Source organism: Aspergillus oryzae, chromosome 8, assembly GCF_000184455.2.
Source record: "Aspergillus oryzae RIB40 DNA, chromosome 8".
Lineage (NCBI taxonomy): Eukaryota > Fungi > Ascomycota > Eurotiomycetes > Eurotiales > Aspergillaceae > Aspergillus > Aspergillus oryzae.
Genome location: NC_036442.1, coordinates 2,578,116 through 2,596,076, shown reverse-complemented (window position 1 = coordinate 2,596,076; position 17,961 = coordinate 2,578,116). Strand labels below are relative to the sequence as shown.

General features: G+C 45.8%; 3 protein-coding genes across 3 annotated transcripts; 2 read left to right on the top strand and 1 right to left on the bottom strand.

Moving 5' to 3' along the window:
* Window positions 1-1,351: 1,351 nt before the first annotated feature.
* On the top strand, window positions 1,352-5,119 carry AO090010000292 (uncharacterized protein; the record flags this gene model as incomplete). Its single annotated transcript, XM_001827257.3, has 1 exon — window positions 1,352-5,119. The coding sequence occupies one exon, from the start codon at window positions 1,352-1,354 to the stop codon at window positions 5,117-5,119; it is 3,768 nt and encodes a 1,255-aa protein (XP_001827309.3).
* Window positions 5,120-6,574: 1,455 nt separating this feature from the next.
* AO090010000293 (uncharacterized protein) lies at window positions 6,575-8,393 on the bottom strand (the record flags this gene model as incomplete). The annotated part of the gene is made up of 3 exons (XM_023233718.1): window positions 6,575-6,615; window positions 7,321-7,829; window positions 8,212-8,393. 3 exons carry the CDS (start codon window positions 8,391-8,393, stop codon window positions 6,575-6,577), a joined length of 732 nt encoding a protein of 243 aa, XP_023094123.1.
* Window positions 8,394-13,563: 5,170 nt separating this feature from the next.
* Window positions 13,564-16,956, top strand: AO090010000294 (putative DUF221 membrane protein; the record flags this gene model as incomplete). Its single annotated transcript, XM_023233716.1, has 5 exons — window positions 13,564-13,733; window positions 13,783-15,242; window positions 15,297-15,632; window positions 16,172-16,379; window positions 16,791-16,956. The coding sequence occupies 5 exons, from the start codon at window positions 13,564-13,566 to the stop codon at window positions 16,954-16,956; spliced, it is 2,340 nt and encodes a 779-aa protein (XP_023094124.1).
* Window positions 16,957-17,961: the final 1,005 nt, after the last annotated feature.

The following is a 17,961-nucleotide window of genomic DNA, read 5'->3' as shown; positions in this document are numbered from 1 at the left end:
ACAGAAAACAACTTGGAGGAGGAAAAAATGTCGGGACGGGCCGAGACGCGAACCCCTGACCCGCCCGACCGCGACGAACAGGAAAACTCACCACCGCGATTGGTGAGGCCGAAACGCACGACAAGACCACCGGCCCACTATGCTCAAGAGCAAGAGATCGAGACTGAGCAGAGAAATACGCGCTCCCAGCGGAAGAAAAAGAACCAGGGTAAGCCAGTCGCCCAAGATAAAGCGGCGACTTCGGACGACTCCTCGACAGAAAGAGAGGACTCAGACACCTCCAAGCTTGTGAAAGAGATTGTCAAACTCAGAAGAGAAATTAGACGACGAGATGAATTATACAAGGAGGAACTCCAGAGAGTCAAAGAAGAATTTGGCGCTGCCCTCACAGAGTTTCGACATGAATTACTGGCGAATCGACCCCCGACACCGCAAGCCCACCCCGAGTCATGCGCTCAGAGCGGCCACGAGGAGATCCTTCGCGAAATCCAATCCTTACGCGTTGCAGTCAATCCTTCGGGATCCCCGTCCTATGCAGATGTTGCCCGTACTCCCCCCACCAGCCAACCGAGCAATATACGGACTCTCTCATCGTGGAACACGACACCGACTACCTTCACCGACACGCTATATTGCACGATAGACACCTCGAAGATGGCAGATACTGAAAGTGAGAGACCATCAGCAGGTCCAATTAGAACGGCAGTTGAGACCGAGATCCGGACAATGGAAAACTACACGAACTGGCGGTGCCGCGCTGTCACGGTGGACCCAAAAAACACCAACCGGATCAGAATTGCTTGCCGAGATGAGGCTGAACACCAGCTGGTTAAGAAGGTGGCGGAAACCAAGGTCGGTGCGGGAGCCCGAGTGCTCCGTGATGAACTTTACCCGATCAAAGTCGACAGCGTCAACAGAACGGCAGTGCTTGATGAAAATGGTGATATCCGAGTAGGAGCTGCGGCAGCCTTTGGTGAGGAGAACGAAACCACCGTCGCCAAGATTGCATGGCTGAGCAGAAAGGAGAATGCGAAGGCCTATGGGTCAATGGTCGTTTACCTGACCAAAGGTAGTGATGCACGGAGGCTCCTGGCCGACGGGTTCTTTCACGCTGGGGGAGAATCCGGCGTGACCAGCACCTTTGAACACCGACCACGACCGATACAATGCTACAACTGTCAAGAGATTGGACATAAGGCATTCCAATGTAAAAGTACTCAAAAGTGTGCGAGATGTGCTGCGGAGGGTCACCACCACAGTTGCTGCAACCAATCGGTTCCAAAGTGCATTCCATGCGGAGGCCCTCACGAATCGTATAGCAAGAACTGTCGGAAGCTCTATCCATCACATCATGAATAAGACTCTTCGAGTCATTCAACTGAACGTGAGAAAACAGGGTGCAGTGCACGAGAGCTTAATGAATGATGAAGAGACTCAGAACACGGTGGCGTTAGCGATCCAGGAACCCCAAGCGCGGAGGATTCAAGGCCGGCTCTTGACCACCCCGATGGGACACCATAAATGGACGAAGATGGTCCCCTCTACCTGGAGGGAAGGCAGATGGGCAGTACGAAGCATGCTCTGGATTAACAAAGAAGTCGAGGCGGAACAAGTACCGATAGAGTCCCCGGACCTCACGGCAGCGGTTATCAGGCTTCCCGAGCGACTGATATTCATGGCATCAGTTTACGTTGAAGGGGGCAATGCCTCAGCTTTGGATGACGCATGTAACCATCTACTCGACGCGATCACGAAAGTTCGGCGGGATACGGGTGTGGTGGTGGAGATTTTGATTATGGGAGACTTCAACCGGCATGACCAACTCTGGGGAGGAGACGACGTGTCTTTGGGAAGACAAGGTGAAGCGGATCCAATCATCGACCTCATGAATGAATGTGCTCTCAGCAGTCTCCTCAGACGAGGCACAAAGACATGGCATGGCGGAGGACACAGCGGGGACTGCGAGTCGACTATCGATCTGGTCCTGGCTTCGGAAAACCTGGCAGACTCCGTAATTAAGTGTGCTATATTAGGGACGGAGCACGGCTCGGACCACTGTGCTATTGAGACCGTATTCGATGCCCCCTGGTCGCTCCCAAAGCATCAGGGACGACTTCTGCTGAAAAACGCTCCATGGAAAGAGATCAATACCAGGATAGCAAACACTCTTGCCGCCACTCCGTCGGAGGGTACGGTACAGCAGAAAACCGACCGACTCATGTCGGCGGTCTCGGAAGCGGTGCATGCGCTAACACCAAAGTCAAAACCATCATCACACGCGAAGCGGTGGTGGACTGCTGATTTGACGCAGCTCCGTCAAATACACACATACTGGAGAAATCACGCCCGGTCCGAGCGACGAGCGGGGCGAAAAGTACCCTACCTAGAAACAATGGCCCAAGGCGCGGCGAAGCAATACCACGATGCCATCCGGCAACAAAAGAAAAAGCACTGGAATCAATTTCTTGCCGACAATGATAACATATGGAAAGCCGAGAGATACCTGAAGTCGGGAGAAGACGCAGCGTTCGGGAAGATCCCGCAGCTCCTCAGAGCGGATGGGACCACCACCACCGATCACAAGGAGCAGGCAGAAGAATTGCTGGCCAAATTCTTCCCGCCTCTGCCGGACAACATTGACGATGAAGGGACTCGACCACAAAGAGCGCCAGTCGAGATGCCTGCCATTACGATGGAGGAGATCGAACGACAGCTGATGGCGGCAAAGTCTTGGAAGGCACCGGGCGAAGACGGTATGCCAGCAATAGTCTGGAAGATGACTTGGCCCACGGTCAAGTACAGAGTCCTGGATCTCTTCCAGGCGTCGCTGGAAGGAGGCACGTTGCCAAGACAATGGAGACATGCGAAGATCATACCACTCAAAAAGCCGAACAAAGAGAACTACACCATTGCCAAATCATGGAGACCGATTTCGCTGCTCGCGACGCTGGGCAAGGTACTGGAATCCGTGGTGGCGGAAAGGATCTCACACGCGGTAGAGACTCACGGTTTGCTCCCGACCAGCCACTTCGGCGCCCGAAAGCAGCGGTCCGCGGAGCAAGCACTCGTACTCCTGCAGGAACAAATCTACGCGGCGTGGCGCGGCCGACGGGTCTTGAGTTTGATCAGCTTCGATGTCAAGGGAGCCTACAACGGAGTGTGCAAAGAACGGTTGCTTCAAAGGATGAAAGCGCGAGGCATACCGGAGGATCTGCTCCGGTGGGTGGAGGCGTTCTGCTCGGAACGAACGGCGACTATCCAAATCAATGGGCAATTGTCTGAGGTCCACAGCCTGCCACAGGCTGGACTGCCGCAGGGCTCGCCGCTATCCCCAATCCTGTTCCTCTTCTTCAACGCAGACCTCGTACAGCGACAAATCGACAGCCAGGGAGGTGCGATTGCTTTCGTGGATGATTTCACTGCATGGGTGACGGGGCCAACTGCACAGAGCAACCGGGAAGGTATTGAGGGAATCATTAAAGAAGCGCTCCACTGGGAAAGACGAAGTGGGGCAACTTTTGAAGCAGAGAAAACAGCCATCATACACTTCACCCCCAAGACTTCCAAATTGGACCGAGAACCCTTCACCATCAAGGGACAGGCTGTTGAACCCAAAGACCATGTCAAGATTCTGGGCGTCCTGATGGACACAAGTCTCAAATATAAGGAACACATCGCAAGGGCAGCGTCTAAGGGCCTTGAGGCAGTAATGGAGCTTCGACGACTGAGAGGTCTCTCCCCATCAACAGCGCGGCAGCTATTCACATCGACAGTGACCCCTGTAGTGGACTACGCCTCTAATGTCTGGATGCATGCATTCAAAAATAAGGCCACGGGACCGATCAACCGAGTCCAAAGGGTAGGAGCGCAAGCGATTGTCGGAACGTTTCTCACCGTTGCAACTAGTGTAGCGGAGGCGGAGGCTCACATTGCCACGGCGCAACACCGTTTTTGGAGACGGGCCGTGAAAATGTGGACGGACCTCCACACGCTCCCAGATACCAATCCTCTCCGCAGAAACACAGCTAGGATCAAGAAATTCAGAAGATTTCACCGCTCGCCGCTGTACCAAGTAGCGGACGCGCTGAAAAACATCGAGATGGAAACACTGGAGACTATTAACCCGTTTACATTAGCACCATGGGAGGCACGTATGCAGACCGATGGCGAAGCCATGCCGGACCCACAGGCTATACCGGGTGGATCAATACAGATCGCGATCAGCAGCTCGGCACGAAACGGGTTTGTAGGATTTGGGGTGGCGATCGAGAAACAGCCACCTCAATATCGAAAATTGAAACTGAAGACCTTCTCCGTAACATTGGGCGCAAGATCAGAGCAGAATCCGTTCTCCGCAGAGCTAGCGGCTATAGCACATACGTTGAACAGGCTGGTGGGACTGAAAGGCTTCAGGTTCAGGTTGCTCACAAGCAACAAAGCGACGGCCCTCACGATACAGAACCCTCGACAACAGTCAGGCCAGGAGTTCGTCTGCCAGATGTACAAGCTCATAAACAGACTGCGGAGAAAAGGAAACCATATCAAGATTCTTTGGGTCCCTGCCAGCGAAGACAACAAACTGCTGGGCCTGGCTAAAGAGCAGGCCAGGGCCGCGACCCACGAGGACGCTATCCCACAGGCACAGGTCTCCAGAATGAAATCAACAACGTTGAATCTCGCACGATCCCAAGCAGCCACTACGAAAGCCTTGCCAGAGGACGTAGGAAGACACATCAAACGAGTAGATGCGGCACTCCCAGGAAAACACACCCGACAGCTGTATGATGGGCTATCCTGGAAAGAAGCGACCGTGCTGGCTCAACTCCGGACCGGCATGGCAAGATTAAATGGGTATCTCTACCGGATCAATGTCGCGCAGACAGACCAGTGTGCATGCGGACAAGCAAGAGAAACCGTGGAGCATTTCCTCTTCCGATGTCGGAAGTGGACCACGCAACGGATCGCACTGCTACAATGTACTCGTACTCACCGGGGCAATCTCTCCCTCTGCCTGGGCGGGAAATCGCCTTCCAATGATCAGCAATGGGTGCCAAATTTGGAGGCAGTACGAGCCTCAATACGATTTGCCATGACCACGGGCCGACTCGACGCCGTCTAACCGCGTCGACCAAGACAATGACACTCTCCCCTAACTAACCTACACCATCCACCTTGTGCCACAGATGGTAGACGCGCTTCAACTGCCGAGGATAGGAGGTTGAACACTTGAAGAAGCGCCTTCAAGCCAGTCTATCAACAAAATTACTAACCCACAGGGATTCCTACGATATTGACAGCTGAGAGGACATATACTGAAAGGATCTATGTATGGGCTTCAAGGAGATACGGTAGATGTACATTAGAACCTGTGTTGATAGATCAGTGATAGTTGCCCTTTCGGCTGAGCCGCCGGGCGTTAATGAATTGTGTGTGTGTGTATTAAGTCATATGATTGGAGTAAATATAATACTCTTCATCGTATATGGAGTAGCGAACCTATAGAACTAGAAAAAGCGTGTGCAACAGCCAGGCACGGTTTCTGTAGACGATCGGTCTCAAGAGAGATCTTGAAAGATTCTACAAGTCTGATATTAACTGGGGTAATCTGCTCCGGTTTAGCAAGAAGATCACTATCATCATTGGCTTGAACTATAGTTATGATGATGATGATGTTCCTGATGACATACAGTACATCGAGACGTAGTGCTCGAAAAGCCAAGCAGTGAGAAAATCCAAGAACATAGATAATTTGCCGACGACAGGGGCACCATATCCTCCAATCAATATAAATTTGATGTCCGCTGAAAATGACCCGCACGTCTACCATCTCCGTCGCCACCCAGGATCCCACCAGATGGATATCCCGTCTTCCTAGACCACGTGAGCAAGCAGTAAGAGAGTATTGCAAATGGTTGGAATCACGTATAACCGAAGAGGTGCACAAAGCTGACTTTCGGCGTATCTGCTGGGTTATTCTGGGGAACCACATGGACCTAGAACTTATCTTCGAAGAACCAGATGCTGGACTTTTTGTTCAGCAGGGGTCAAACTGGGTACCACATGCGGATGATGCTCACCGAAACGCATCGCAGGCACGGTAGTATTAGAACCACGGCATTACACACTGCTTTACAACGAAACAGCTACTGTCGAGCGCTGGGGTTGGCAGCTCGATTATTAAGGAAAATAGATAAAACCAAATATATTTTTCATTATATTATGAGGAAGAGAAGGGTATTGACTCACGTTCTATGCACGGCATTTACACTGCCTACAGCGAACCTGGAACATCTTACCATTGCTGCTAACGTGCAGGATCAGTGTCAAGAGTCTTCGTGATTAAATAGAAGTTCCCACTTCATCTATCTAGACCAATCTCTTAATCTAGCAAGTTTCAATGATATAGTATCCTTGTGAGGATCCATAGTTTCCTAAGCCAAAACAATATATATAGGTACTGAGGGGTACTGCGCATATATAGGAGAATGATAGTATAGTACAGAGCAGTACAAATGAGTCAGTACGGGAAAATAGCTACAATAGACATATGAATGAATGTGAGAGCTACTAAGCCTCAGAATGGTAGTGCGAAAGCTGGTAGATTGTTGACAGCATCTAAGCCTTGTGTACGTACAGGCCTAAAAGTCATTGTGGGTCATATGAGCACTTAGGCGAGCAATCGGGTGACTGACAATAAACTTTCTGGATAATGTACTTAAGATTGATGCAAGGGTCTGTTCAACGTTCTGTGTACGTTACGTACGGGCGAAAGTTGTCTGCCTTCTCTTGGCGCTATCGCGTCGTGCAGCAGTCAATCTCCGTTTTGTTCGGCCTCTTGTTCTGCATCTTTTCTTGTGTCCGGTCTGCTCTCTGGGTTGTAGATCAACAACCTGTATATGTTCTAGCTGGTCCGAAAGGCCCTTCTCTTCTTTTGGACAGCAGTGGTGAGAATTCTCCCCAAAGCTAATGGTAGCACAGGGCTGTTCCGCGACATCCAGATCTGTCTGGGGGATCTGGGAGCAGGACCTTTCAGCCAAACCCTGGTTTACCTGTGGTGGGGTAGCTGGACGTCCTTGTAGGAATATGTCATCATTAATGACCATGCCGTCATAGCTGCCCTGAGTCCCTTGTATTGGAGGACCTTGGGTGGTTGAAGGCTCCCCGGCAGTGGGTAGCCCTGCAAGTGGGCCGCCTAATGCGGCACGTAGCGTATTAGAATTTTTATGTAACTCTTGAAGCAGGCTACCGAAGCTCTCAACGGCTACCGAATATACATTAGTTGCTGCATCCTGAAACGTTGTATAGCGATGTCCATCTTACCTTGTAAAGCAAAGCCATGCCACTTGGATGCTTCCGCAATCGATTGCTCGGTAATTTCTATCTCTTTCTGGGGATCCCCCCACAATGGCCATCGCTGGATAAACTCTTGAAGAATGCCGCTCTTCAGCATATGGTACGCAGATTCCGATACCTCAATTGTATGTTCTTGGATACGGCAGCGACATATGCCATCGGTATCGATCTGAAGCTGCTTCGGGTCTAGATGACGTAGGAGGCCGATCCACGCAAGAATATTGGTTCGTTGGTTATACCAAGGGCTCAAGAGGGGAGGATTGGTGCAGAAGAGAGTGCGGAACCTTTCTTCCAGGAAAATGCTGGACTGCTGCTCTCCCAGGTAATATGTGAGGCTTTCTCCTCTGCTCAAGACAGTAAGGTATGCATTACATAGCTCGAGACTCGATAGCAACAAGTTTGGCGAACTGAACCGTTTCAGCCGGAGGCCATCTTGGCAACTAATAAAATCCATCTCAAGGAAGTCTCCAAAAAACCTGCAAATAGAAATCCTCTTATGGAATGGGGGAGAAGAAATCGGGACAGTTAAACTGAAGGATAGGATGACTTGGCTCTCCTGGGTGGGCATGCAATGCTATTAAATGCTAGGCCATCGAAACTAGGCGAGCTTGGAATTTTGGATATACCTAAGTATCTAGCGTAAATTGATCGCGCCTACTCTGTACAACCAGACTTTCAAGCTAATTTCCTCTTTAGTCACAGCGTCCTAGCAAATGTTTCGAGGATTTTACATAATAACCGAATTCGTAAGCCGAAGCACTCTGCCTTAGTTCTTGGCATTCATTTCTCACATTTACTTTAGCCGTTAGTAGTTTAGCCCTTACACTAAGTGGATTTTAAACAGAACACGAAGCTTACAGGGTGGAAAATATGGATAGAAAAAGAGAAACTAGATAGCGATGGTGGGTCTCATCTTTTAGAGGGTGGGTTTGACCCTCACATAACCATTGAACATATGCATTCAAGACCATGATGTTCAACTGTTCAACATTCTGGAACCGGAGATGTGCGCCTGAATTAGTGGTCCTAATCGTAAACATAGTTTGCAATAATGAGCATTCAACATATCGACTTATCCTTGAAGAGAGTGAATTTTAGGGAATAAACTTTTTTTATGATGTTTATGATGTTCATAACAAAAACACTCGAAATGAAGCAATGAGCAATATGCGACTATATTATAGGGTTGTATACAGCAGAAACAGTAGTTGTACATAGTGGCTGCTAAATCTCCTCTTGACTGTTGCTTCCGATTTTGTACTCTAATATTGATAACCGACGCCCGGCCTTTTATCCTTTAGTTCTTTCCCTAACCCTATCGCCATGAGCCGTTAATCTAAGTTGCCTTTGAAGTGCTGGCTGTTCTGCTTGTCAGTTCCGCAGAGCCCAAAGACACTGTCCACATCCCAACTAAGTACGCACCTGCTCATTTCAATTACAACTCACTTCCTAAAACTTTCCACGATGCTGCAGCTCAGCCATATCTTGATCTATAGTCCCTCAGAAGATGAAACCATAAAGACTAGATTAAGAAATACTAAGCAACTACAACTGTATTGAAGCTTGACACTCATTCAATAGCACTCCTAGATAAGCAAGGAACATGGGCTTCCGAATACATAAAAGGATGGTAGGTAGGCAGGCAATTATGCAACGGTTCAATTGCTACTAGGGGCAGCTCTCTAATAGCGAGACCGGATAAAGCATTCTATTATACATTCTGGGAAATCTTGAAGCAGGGTAAGCCCGTACTGAGACCCACTAGACTCCTGGCGGGTTGTGTGAATAAGAAACATATCTCACTACTTCCTAGGAGATCCCGGTGTATATAGAAACTCAATCACCATTTCTGAAAATACAGACAGTCATGTGTCCAAGGAAATGCTGATACTATTCACCCTCTACGGTACTCATACACTTTATGCAAGCTGAGGTATCATCTCTTGCTATCAAAGCCAATCATTCAATATTTCACCTCATAGAAGTCTAATTTGTTTACATGTAAATCCCAAATATTAGTGTTCGTGCGGGTGCCATAATAATGTAATACTCGGGAGCGCTTATCTATTTTAGTATTACCCTTGTGCTACTCACTAGGCCCAATCTACAGTAGATAACAGAATAGCTTCGGGATCACGAGTCTTCCTAGGGAGTCTCCCATAGTTAAAGGCTTTGAAGGACCCTTCAGGTTGATCCTTCTCTAAATACATATCTATCACTGCTTAACCCCTACCTTTTCTTGATTTCTCGTCCAACTCTTGTTACTATGTCTGAATTTACTTTGATCTATACAACCATAGCGGCACGACCAGAGGCGGAAGACAACTTCATAGTACCAACGTTTGTTGAGTCATCGATTCTGGATAACAATGAAGATTTGAACAGCACAGAAGATGGACTTCCTAGGATTGTATTTTCGAGAGGTAGTATCCGTGACTCACACTATTTATCCCTAGGAGAATATATTTAACGATGCTATAGAGTGTTCAGCTATATCTAACGCTTTGTATTCTATTTATAATAGCGGCAATATCCTTACAAGTCGTCCTTCTATCCCAGGCGATACTTTCGGTATGAATAACATTTATCTACGAGGACTAAATCACTGATCCAGCTTTAGAATTCCCAATTAGGATTGATGTTTATAATCATGGAGACAATATCCGCCCTGGTGGCCAGCCAGGCGAGAGTATTGGTACAATATCCCATCTCTCTCAATCTCCGTTTGCTAACATCCTTAACAGATAATCCAATTGAGTTGGATATGGCTAGTAACAGACATAGTAGCTGTGATATCTCTGGTGTGTATACTAGACAACAAGGTAGTACCTATGGTAGGCTATAATCTATATAACTGTTATGGTAATATGCTGACACTGTTGAAGAGAACCCGGTCCAAATGGAGAATCACATAGAGAGTAAGAACTACTTATTGACTTTCCGTGACAAGGCAATAACCTTTAGACAGGTTCAGGTCGTTCTCTGTGCAAGATTTGTTACGATAACTATATTAATCTAGCTCTAGGTTGTGGCCATACACTTTGCGATGCATGCTGCAATGAATATTTTCATAGATCTGTCCTTGGTAGTATGGACAGACATACAACTAGGAGGGATATCTATAATCGGCCTACACCATCCCAATGTCCGTTTTGTCGAAAGTTTCTTCGCTGCAAATATATCAATACAGTGACACCCCAGGAGGTGGAGGGAAATCTGTTTTTTACCCGATGTCTGGATGAAGAGTGTTTTATGAATAGCTACGCGGTAGAAGGTATCATGCTAAAAATTCTATAGTAGATGACTACAGCTTGGTTTATCTGTGCCAGGTTCTATTGATATGTAGGGCTTTCTGCAAAGTTGATTTTAAAAGTATAAACTGTAAAGGGAACGAACCATGTAACCTCGGGGATTTATTATTATCAAGTAGTAACGACGTCTAGAAGTTCGGCAGAGACCTTATGTTAGGATAATGAGCCATTACACATCAGAGAGGTGTCCGTCTGATTCATTAAGAGGAATGCAACCATTCTAGAAATCTATTTGGGTCTCGTACTTCAACCTCAGATTTTCGGGACCCACTGCAAGTACCAAGCAAGGTAGAATTATCGGGCTGCACTGGCAGCGCCAATTGATGTATTATCACACAAGGCCTAATTATTCAAACATAAACACACAAAATTCGGAATGTGGGTATTCGTTATACTCCGGAGTAAATAGACTACCACAAGCCTTGACTATGTTCATGCTTTAAGTACGTCTGACTGGACAGTCCGAAGAACGCAGTGTGTTGACTTGTCACCATGTCAACTCTCTGCACTGATCCACGCTTGGCGTAGCATCAGACACATATGCAGTAGACAATCTCTGCCAAAATAATATTCCAGCGATAATAGTATGAGCATGCATTATAAGTTTGCTAGTAGAACCACACCCAAGTTTGGTAAGTCTTTCCGGGATTTGTAGCATGTAACATAGGCCACCGGTTGCGGTTAGAGATATATATGAAATAAAATGAGCTCTCATAGGTAGCCGACAAGCAGAGCTCCCGAAGGTTGCATGGACAACGGGGATTAATGCAAATATCCCAAATGTTAGGCAAAGGATAGGAAATATTGTCGTAGAGCGAAGACAGAAAGATGCATATTGTCTTGCAGTTAGAGTGAATATTGTCATGTACACCGCGCGTGTCCATTTTTCGAAATATAACTGGAAATAGACAAACCCTATCGTTGAGGCAGCAATAAGGATAATTGTTCCGGCATGTTCCCATTGCGGGGGTTGCTGTATAATAATACGGGCTCGTATGCAGAGAAAGGAGAAAGCGATAACGGCGAGAAAAAAGGCTAAGATAACCATTTCATCGAGGGACCCCCCTTTGGGATGGTAGCGTAGCATGGTAAATGAACTTTAATGCAAAGTACACACAATTAAATGCATGGATAAGGATGAAAGATAAATTGTCGGACAGGTTCTGTAACTGGTAAGTAGCCATGATGCAGCGAATTTTCGGAGTTGTAAGGGTCTTAAGACAAATGTCAACTATAGCTTAGAATGACAATATACTCAAGTAAAAACAAGCCAGCCTATATACCTAGCGTGGCTGCTGCTATTTTCAAATTGAAGAGACCATTAAGGCTTGGATTGATGAGCTGTTGATTCCTCATGTTAGCCAGAGCGAAAATTATGGGGCGTTAGATACACTGTTCACTCATCCGGTGAGTGCATAATTCACAAGATGCCCATATAACTAGTAGCAAAGTCTAATTATAGTCATTCGTTGTGACAGACACTTGTCCCTGTGCAATACAATATCAATCTGAAGGGCACTGAACCTTGCAACACCAGTTCCTATCTGGCCCCTCTGAAATGACAGTCTTTGTAACAGCATAGCCAATTTGATTTTTGACCTGTAGCTTAAATGGTAACCCCAACTCCTCATACTCTTTCCCCACAAAATTTTCTTGGCTGATTACCTGCTGCTTTATAAAAGACCATTCTCGCGTAGCCCTGGTTTATCATTTTTGATCAAATTGCATATGTACCTACCATACAGCAAGATTATATCAGTTAGTAATTCGGAATTAGGAATACGGAAGAGCGCGAATGGTACACAGACCCCTGGACCAACTATATCATTGAAACATTATATTTAGGTATATAATAATACAAGCTAGGGCTGTTGTCAGTGCTGCATGAGAGTCTAGGAACTCTGCATCAGAAGCTAGCATTGAAGTGTTGAAGCTTGCTGTGGTTGACACTCTTGCTGTGCCTCGCATTGAGTTGGAAGAACTAGTTGGTATTTGGGGCAGGCCATATACGCTAGTACCCTGATTGTGCGAACTCGAGGTAGCGAGTGGAGCTTTGTGATATGTACTGGCACTGCAGCAAGACAAGTTATCTTTTATTTTACTTGAATACGTGGGCATGTAGCCAGACCTGTGGGAAGTTTTGGTAATTGCGGTATTATTAACGGGATAAGGAGCTCCACTAAATGCAGGCTTTCCTCTGAAAATCCCGGAAGGAATCCTTGAGCTATTGTTTCTTGGGAGAGCCGGTGTTGGCGTGATCACTGTGATTGGTAAAGTTTGACCTGGCAGGCGATGTGCTCTCACTATGCTCCTAGACTGAATACTTCTTTGGGATGTATATGGGATGATATAATGAAAATCAACGTCGCCGTGATTGACAATGAGACACCCACCCAGACAAACGAAAATGGAGTAAAGTACTACCCTTATCAGCATTGTCGGGTTGTTGTATGATCACTGAATGTGTAAGTATTATTGAAGATATAAACTATTATGTATCGATTGCAATTTCGTTCAAAGGCTGCTGTATGGAATGGGTATGGTTTTTACTCTAAACTGCTCATCTGCACACCACTCTTGCGATGTTGATACAGAGCTTTTATATACATTCCTCATTACCCCCCATTTATCTCCGACCGTCCTTGACCTCTCCTCCTCTTTGGACACCATTCAGAAGTCATTTTTACGCTGACATGCAAAAGTGTATACTAGGCCTAATAAACGGTGAGGAATGCTCTGCCAATAGAGTCCCGGTAACGGTTGTTACCTTTTCTCCGGCCCTCAACAAGGAAGGGCCACTAAGAACAATGAGATATATGAATGCTTGGCATATTTTTCAAATAGAGCGTCAGTAGCTGATAATCACCCTCCAGGTCCTACGTAACACTGGCATTAAAATATGGATCTTGCGGCTTTGAATGAGACCGTCAACGACGCTGCCGGAAAAGCCCAGAAGAACGAAGGTCTTTCTACTCAGTCATTCTTGATCTCTTTGGCTGTTTCTGGGAGCATATTCATACCAGTCGTGTATATCTTCACGTTTCTGAAAGATATTGATCACAAGCTTTTGTAAGTAGACATGTTAGATTGATGATATGAGATGTTAACAAAGCAGCAGCCAGCCAGGATGTTTAGCGGATCCTGATCTCTCGCCATTGCCCAAGGGCAGAACTCTTTGGGTTAAGCAATTATGGGAATTTATGAAAGATGATACGAAACTCACCGGTAGACTTTCATTGGACTGTCGCTTCTTTCTGCGCCTACTACAGGTGGCCGTGAGGCTCTTCGCGCCGATAGCTGTTATTATTCTTCCCATACTACTTCCGGTGAATTACACTGCTAATAACATACATGTTGGAGGCCTTGATAAATTAAGCATATCAAACATCCAAAAAGAGCAGCACATAAGATGGTGGATCACAATTTTCGCTGCAACCTTGGCCAATATCCATATCTGGCGTCTTCTACTTGTGGAATTTAGATTAGTTGTGAAGGCAAGGCAGAACTACTTTCATGAATATTTCTCAGCTCAAAGAGCAGCTACAATAGTGGTTACCAATATCCCACCGGGAACGTGGAATGACGAAACTTTGAGACAGATCTATTCGGCATTTAATGGAGGGCCAGTGGATGTAATCCTGCCACAGCAGGAAGTCTGCGATGGCAAGGAACTCGAGCTTAGAACCCTTCTCCGAGACCTTGATACAATGATACGAGTACGCCCACATATATCTGGGAAAAGGGTTGTTCCCTCAAGCACTAAACTCATGGCTTATTTTCGAGAGAAAGCCCTTCTTGAATGCAAAATTCACAATCTGGGAAGAGACATTGAAAGAATTAAGAGTATTGCACTACTTCACTTCTCAGACTTGTTCACAGCTCATCTGCTGCTGCAAGCAAGAGCATCTTCAATACCATTGGCACTAGAAGCACATGATACTGACTTAAAAACCTTGGATCCTATCCTTTACTACGGCAAACTTTCCAGAACTCTGCGGAGTATCAGTATCCTCGTGACCCTAAATGTTTTGGCCATACTTTGGGCAATCCCAATATCCTTGACGGGACTTTTGTCACAGCTTGTTTACTTGGATTCGATTGACTCGCATTTGCATAACCTGTCAGACAAAGAATTAGGTGCTATTCAAGGGCTGGCTCCTCAAATGGCAGCATCCATCCTTATGTACTGTTTTCCGGTCGTTCTTCAGTTTCTGATGAAATACTATATTGCATTCGAGCGTCCAGCTGTCGAGGTCTTGCTACAAAGACATTACTTTCTTTTTCTTTACACTCAGCTTTTTATTGTAGTTTCAATATCTTCTGGCGTAACAACTATGATCCCTGAGATTGTCAACAACGTTCAATCGGTACCAGCATTATTGGCCAAGAATTTGCCCAAGTCGGGAAATTACTTCTATTCCTACTTCTTATTGCAAACTGTCACACAAACTGCTTTGATATTATTCCGACTACCTGACAGCCTTTGGATGTGTTTAAGACGAGATGGAAAAAAGCATACCTTAAAAGAGGTGCGATGGAGCCTACTCTATCCCGTTTTCACAAACCTTATCTGTATAGGTACGTGTTAAATCTGTCCCAGGTTTATGCTCCCACTGACACAAGAATATTTAGGTATTATCTATTCTATAATCTCCCCCCTTATAACACTGATTGGAACTATGGCGTTCGGAATTTTTCTGATAACACATGCCTATCAATCAATTTACATACTAGAAGCAAATGAGGACACCGCAGGCTTGTTATACTGGGAAGCACTGAATCAACTATTTGTCGGTGTATATACGATGGACCTTTTCCTCATTGGCCTTTTTATTTTGCGAAATGTTTTAGGACCCATGATTGTTGCTATTATCCTACTTGCCGGGTCTGCACTAGTACAGAATTATGTTCGGACAAAACTGCATCCCCTTATCAAGTTTGTTTCTGCCAGCCAAAATGAATTCGGTAGTTAGTAATCTCTGTTTTCAAGACCATTATATTACTGAATCCTCTTTGGTATCCGGTCACCTATCACGGCTACTATTTAGTTCTTTATAAGTGTACGTATGATGGCAGGCTGAATCGCTCAGGATAGAGCTTGCCTTCAAGGAATGCTGCTTATTTCAAAATGTCTGACTATCAAACCATTTCTGAGATGGTAATATGGTATAGTATCCCAGTGTTACCACCTACGTTTCTTTTCTTTCTTCTGCAACCACGGTTTTTAAGAGACGGTGGTGGAGGTACCAAAGGTCTGCTATCTGTTAGGAAGTCTGCAGATGTGGCTTATATAGAACTAGGCATTTCTATTGATGATATAACAGCCACACATTGAGGAAGGGGCACATTGGGTAAAGAATGGGGCTTAGTGACTCCGTTGAGAGGGACGCTTTTAAGGCTGTGTTGGGTTTCGCAGAAGGATCTCGCAGTTTCGGAGCACTATATAATGCCTACATCTGTAAAACCTGTATAATTAGTGTCAGTCTATGCGTAGCTTCTGTAAATAGAGGGTAAGACAATCAGGTCATATTCCGTCCTGGCTGTATACACTTGCTTGGCTTATTTCAACAATCCTATAATGGACTTAGCATCCAAAGGCCGAATCTTAAGTTTCTATAGACTACTGAATATGAATTCAGTGCCCGCCGAGGAATACATTGTTTGGCCCCCATCCGTATCAATCTTGCAGCGGGTATCACCGAATCAAGTAAGACAGTCAGACTATCAATCTATCATATGGCTTTAACAGTATAAATACAGCTTTTGTGCTCGGCTTCCACAATTGTCTCTTACCATTCTTAAAATCTAAGCTGTCTCTCGCTCGATCGTTCCGGCTTCAATTACCATGGTAAGTGAATTGTTCGCCACACATATGATTATGGTCATCTTTAAAACTAAATGCTCTTAGGATGTTACAGCTTCATTGAAGCGCGTGTCCCAGATCCTGTGTCACAGGGCCTCAGAAAATAAAATGACTTATTTTGTTGCGGGTGTCGCCTCTGCGAGCGAGGACAAAGTCAGGGAGGCCCGACTAGTATCGTGTATCAAACGGGACATACCGAAGCGAGAGGAACTCTGCTCTTCTGGAATGAACTGGACTATCTGTGGTCTATTTGTCAAGATTAGGCCAAAAGACTCTCGTCTACCAGTTGCTTACCTTCTACGCACAGTGCGAAATAACAAGAGAAGGACTGAGTTTGATCTCCATATTTGCTTTTGGATTGATGAGGAGTCAATTATGCAGTTCTCTCCTCACCTACATAGCACTTACTCTAAAAGTCCTGGTATGTAATTCAGATGATTAACGAAAGTTAATACTAATATCTCTGACTCAAGATACGTGTGATTTTAAAACTATTCCTCGGCGTGTATATGCGGGTATGACGGTTGTCCGCACCAGGAGAAAAGGATTGCCGGAAGGATGGTCGCAGCCTCGCCGCTCTAAAAGAATCGAAGCACTGCTGAAGAAGGAGCGCGAATCCTCAGGTGGACCTTCTAAGAGCAACTAGAAGAACAGACAACATGCTACATAAATCAATCAATATACTTAGTTGAGCACCATACATATGATTTGTAAAGTTTTTGCACTCAAGGAAAGCAAAGCATATACCCGTATATAGGGATTCCACTTTGAGCCTTCCGAGGCTTAAGATAAGCTATTCAAGTAATCTAATTGGGTTAAAATGGATTTTCAATTGTTTATACTCTGATTAGGTTCTATTGGCTTTCATCCTGTTTTTCTCGGAAAGAAATGAGTGATTTAGACAAGCGGTTATAAGGAAGATTGGCTTAGGTGTGCCTGTGGCATAAGTGAAGCAATTATAAATATCCTTCGGTATCGGTAAGCTTTTTCGAGGACAATTTTGTCGACTCATACGATCATTGAATCCCGCTTTCTAATTGACATTTCCTTGAGAAATTTTGCAAGAAATCAATGCTACCAAAACCTCCCACAGATCTGGCTATATGCCCACGCATTCATGTAAAATAAAAGATACCTTGTCTTGCTGCAGTACCAAACCTCCACTCGCCACCTCTAGCTCTCACAAACAGGGCACCAGCGTATATAACATACACCAAACACCAACGAGCTCTCTCAAAGAAATAGGAAGCACAGCCAGAGTGTCAACCACTGCAGGCTACAACACTTCAATGCTAGCTTCCAATGCAGAGTTTCTAGAATCTCATCCTACGCTTACAACAGCCCTTGCTTGTATTATCATATACTTAAACCTAATGTTTCACTGATATAGCTGGTCCGGGAACTATGTACCATTTGCGCTCTTCCAGATTCCAG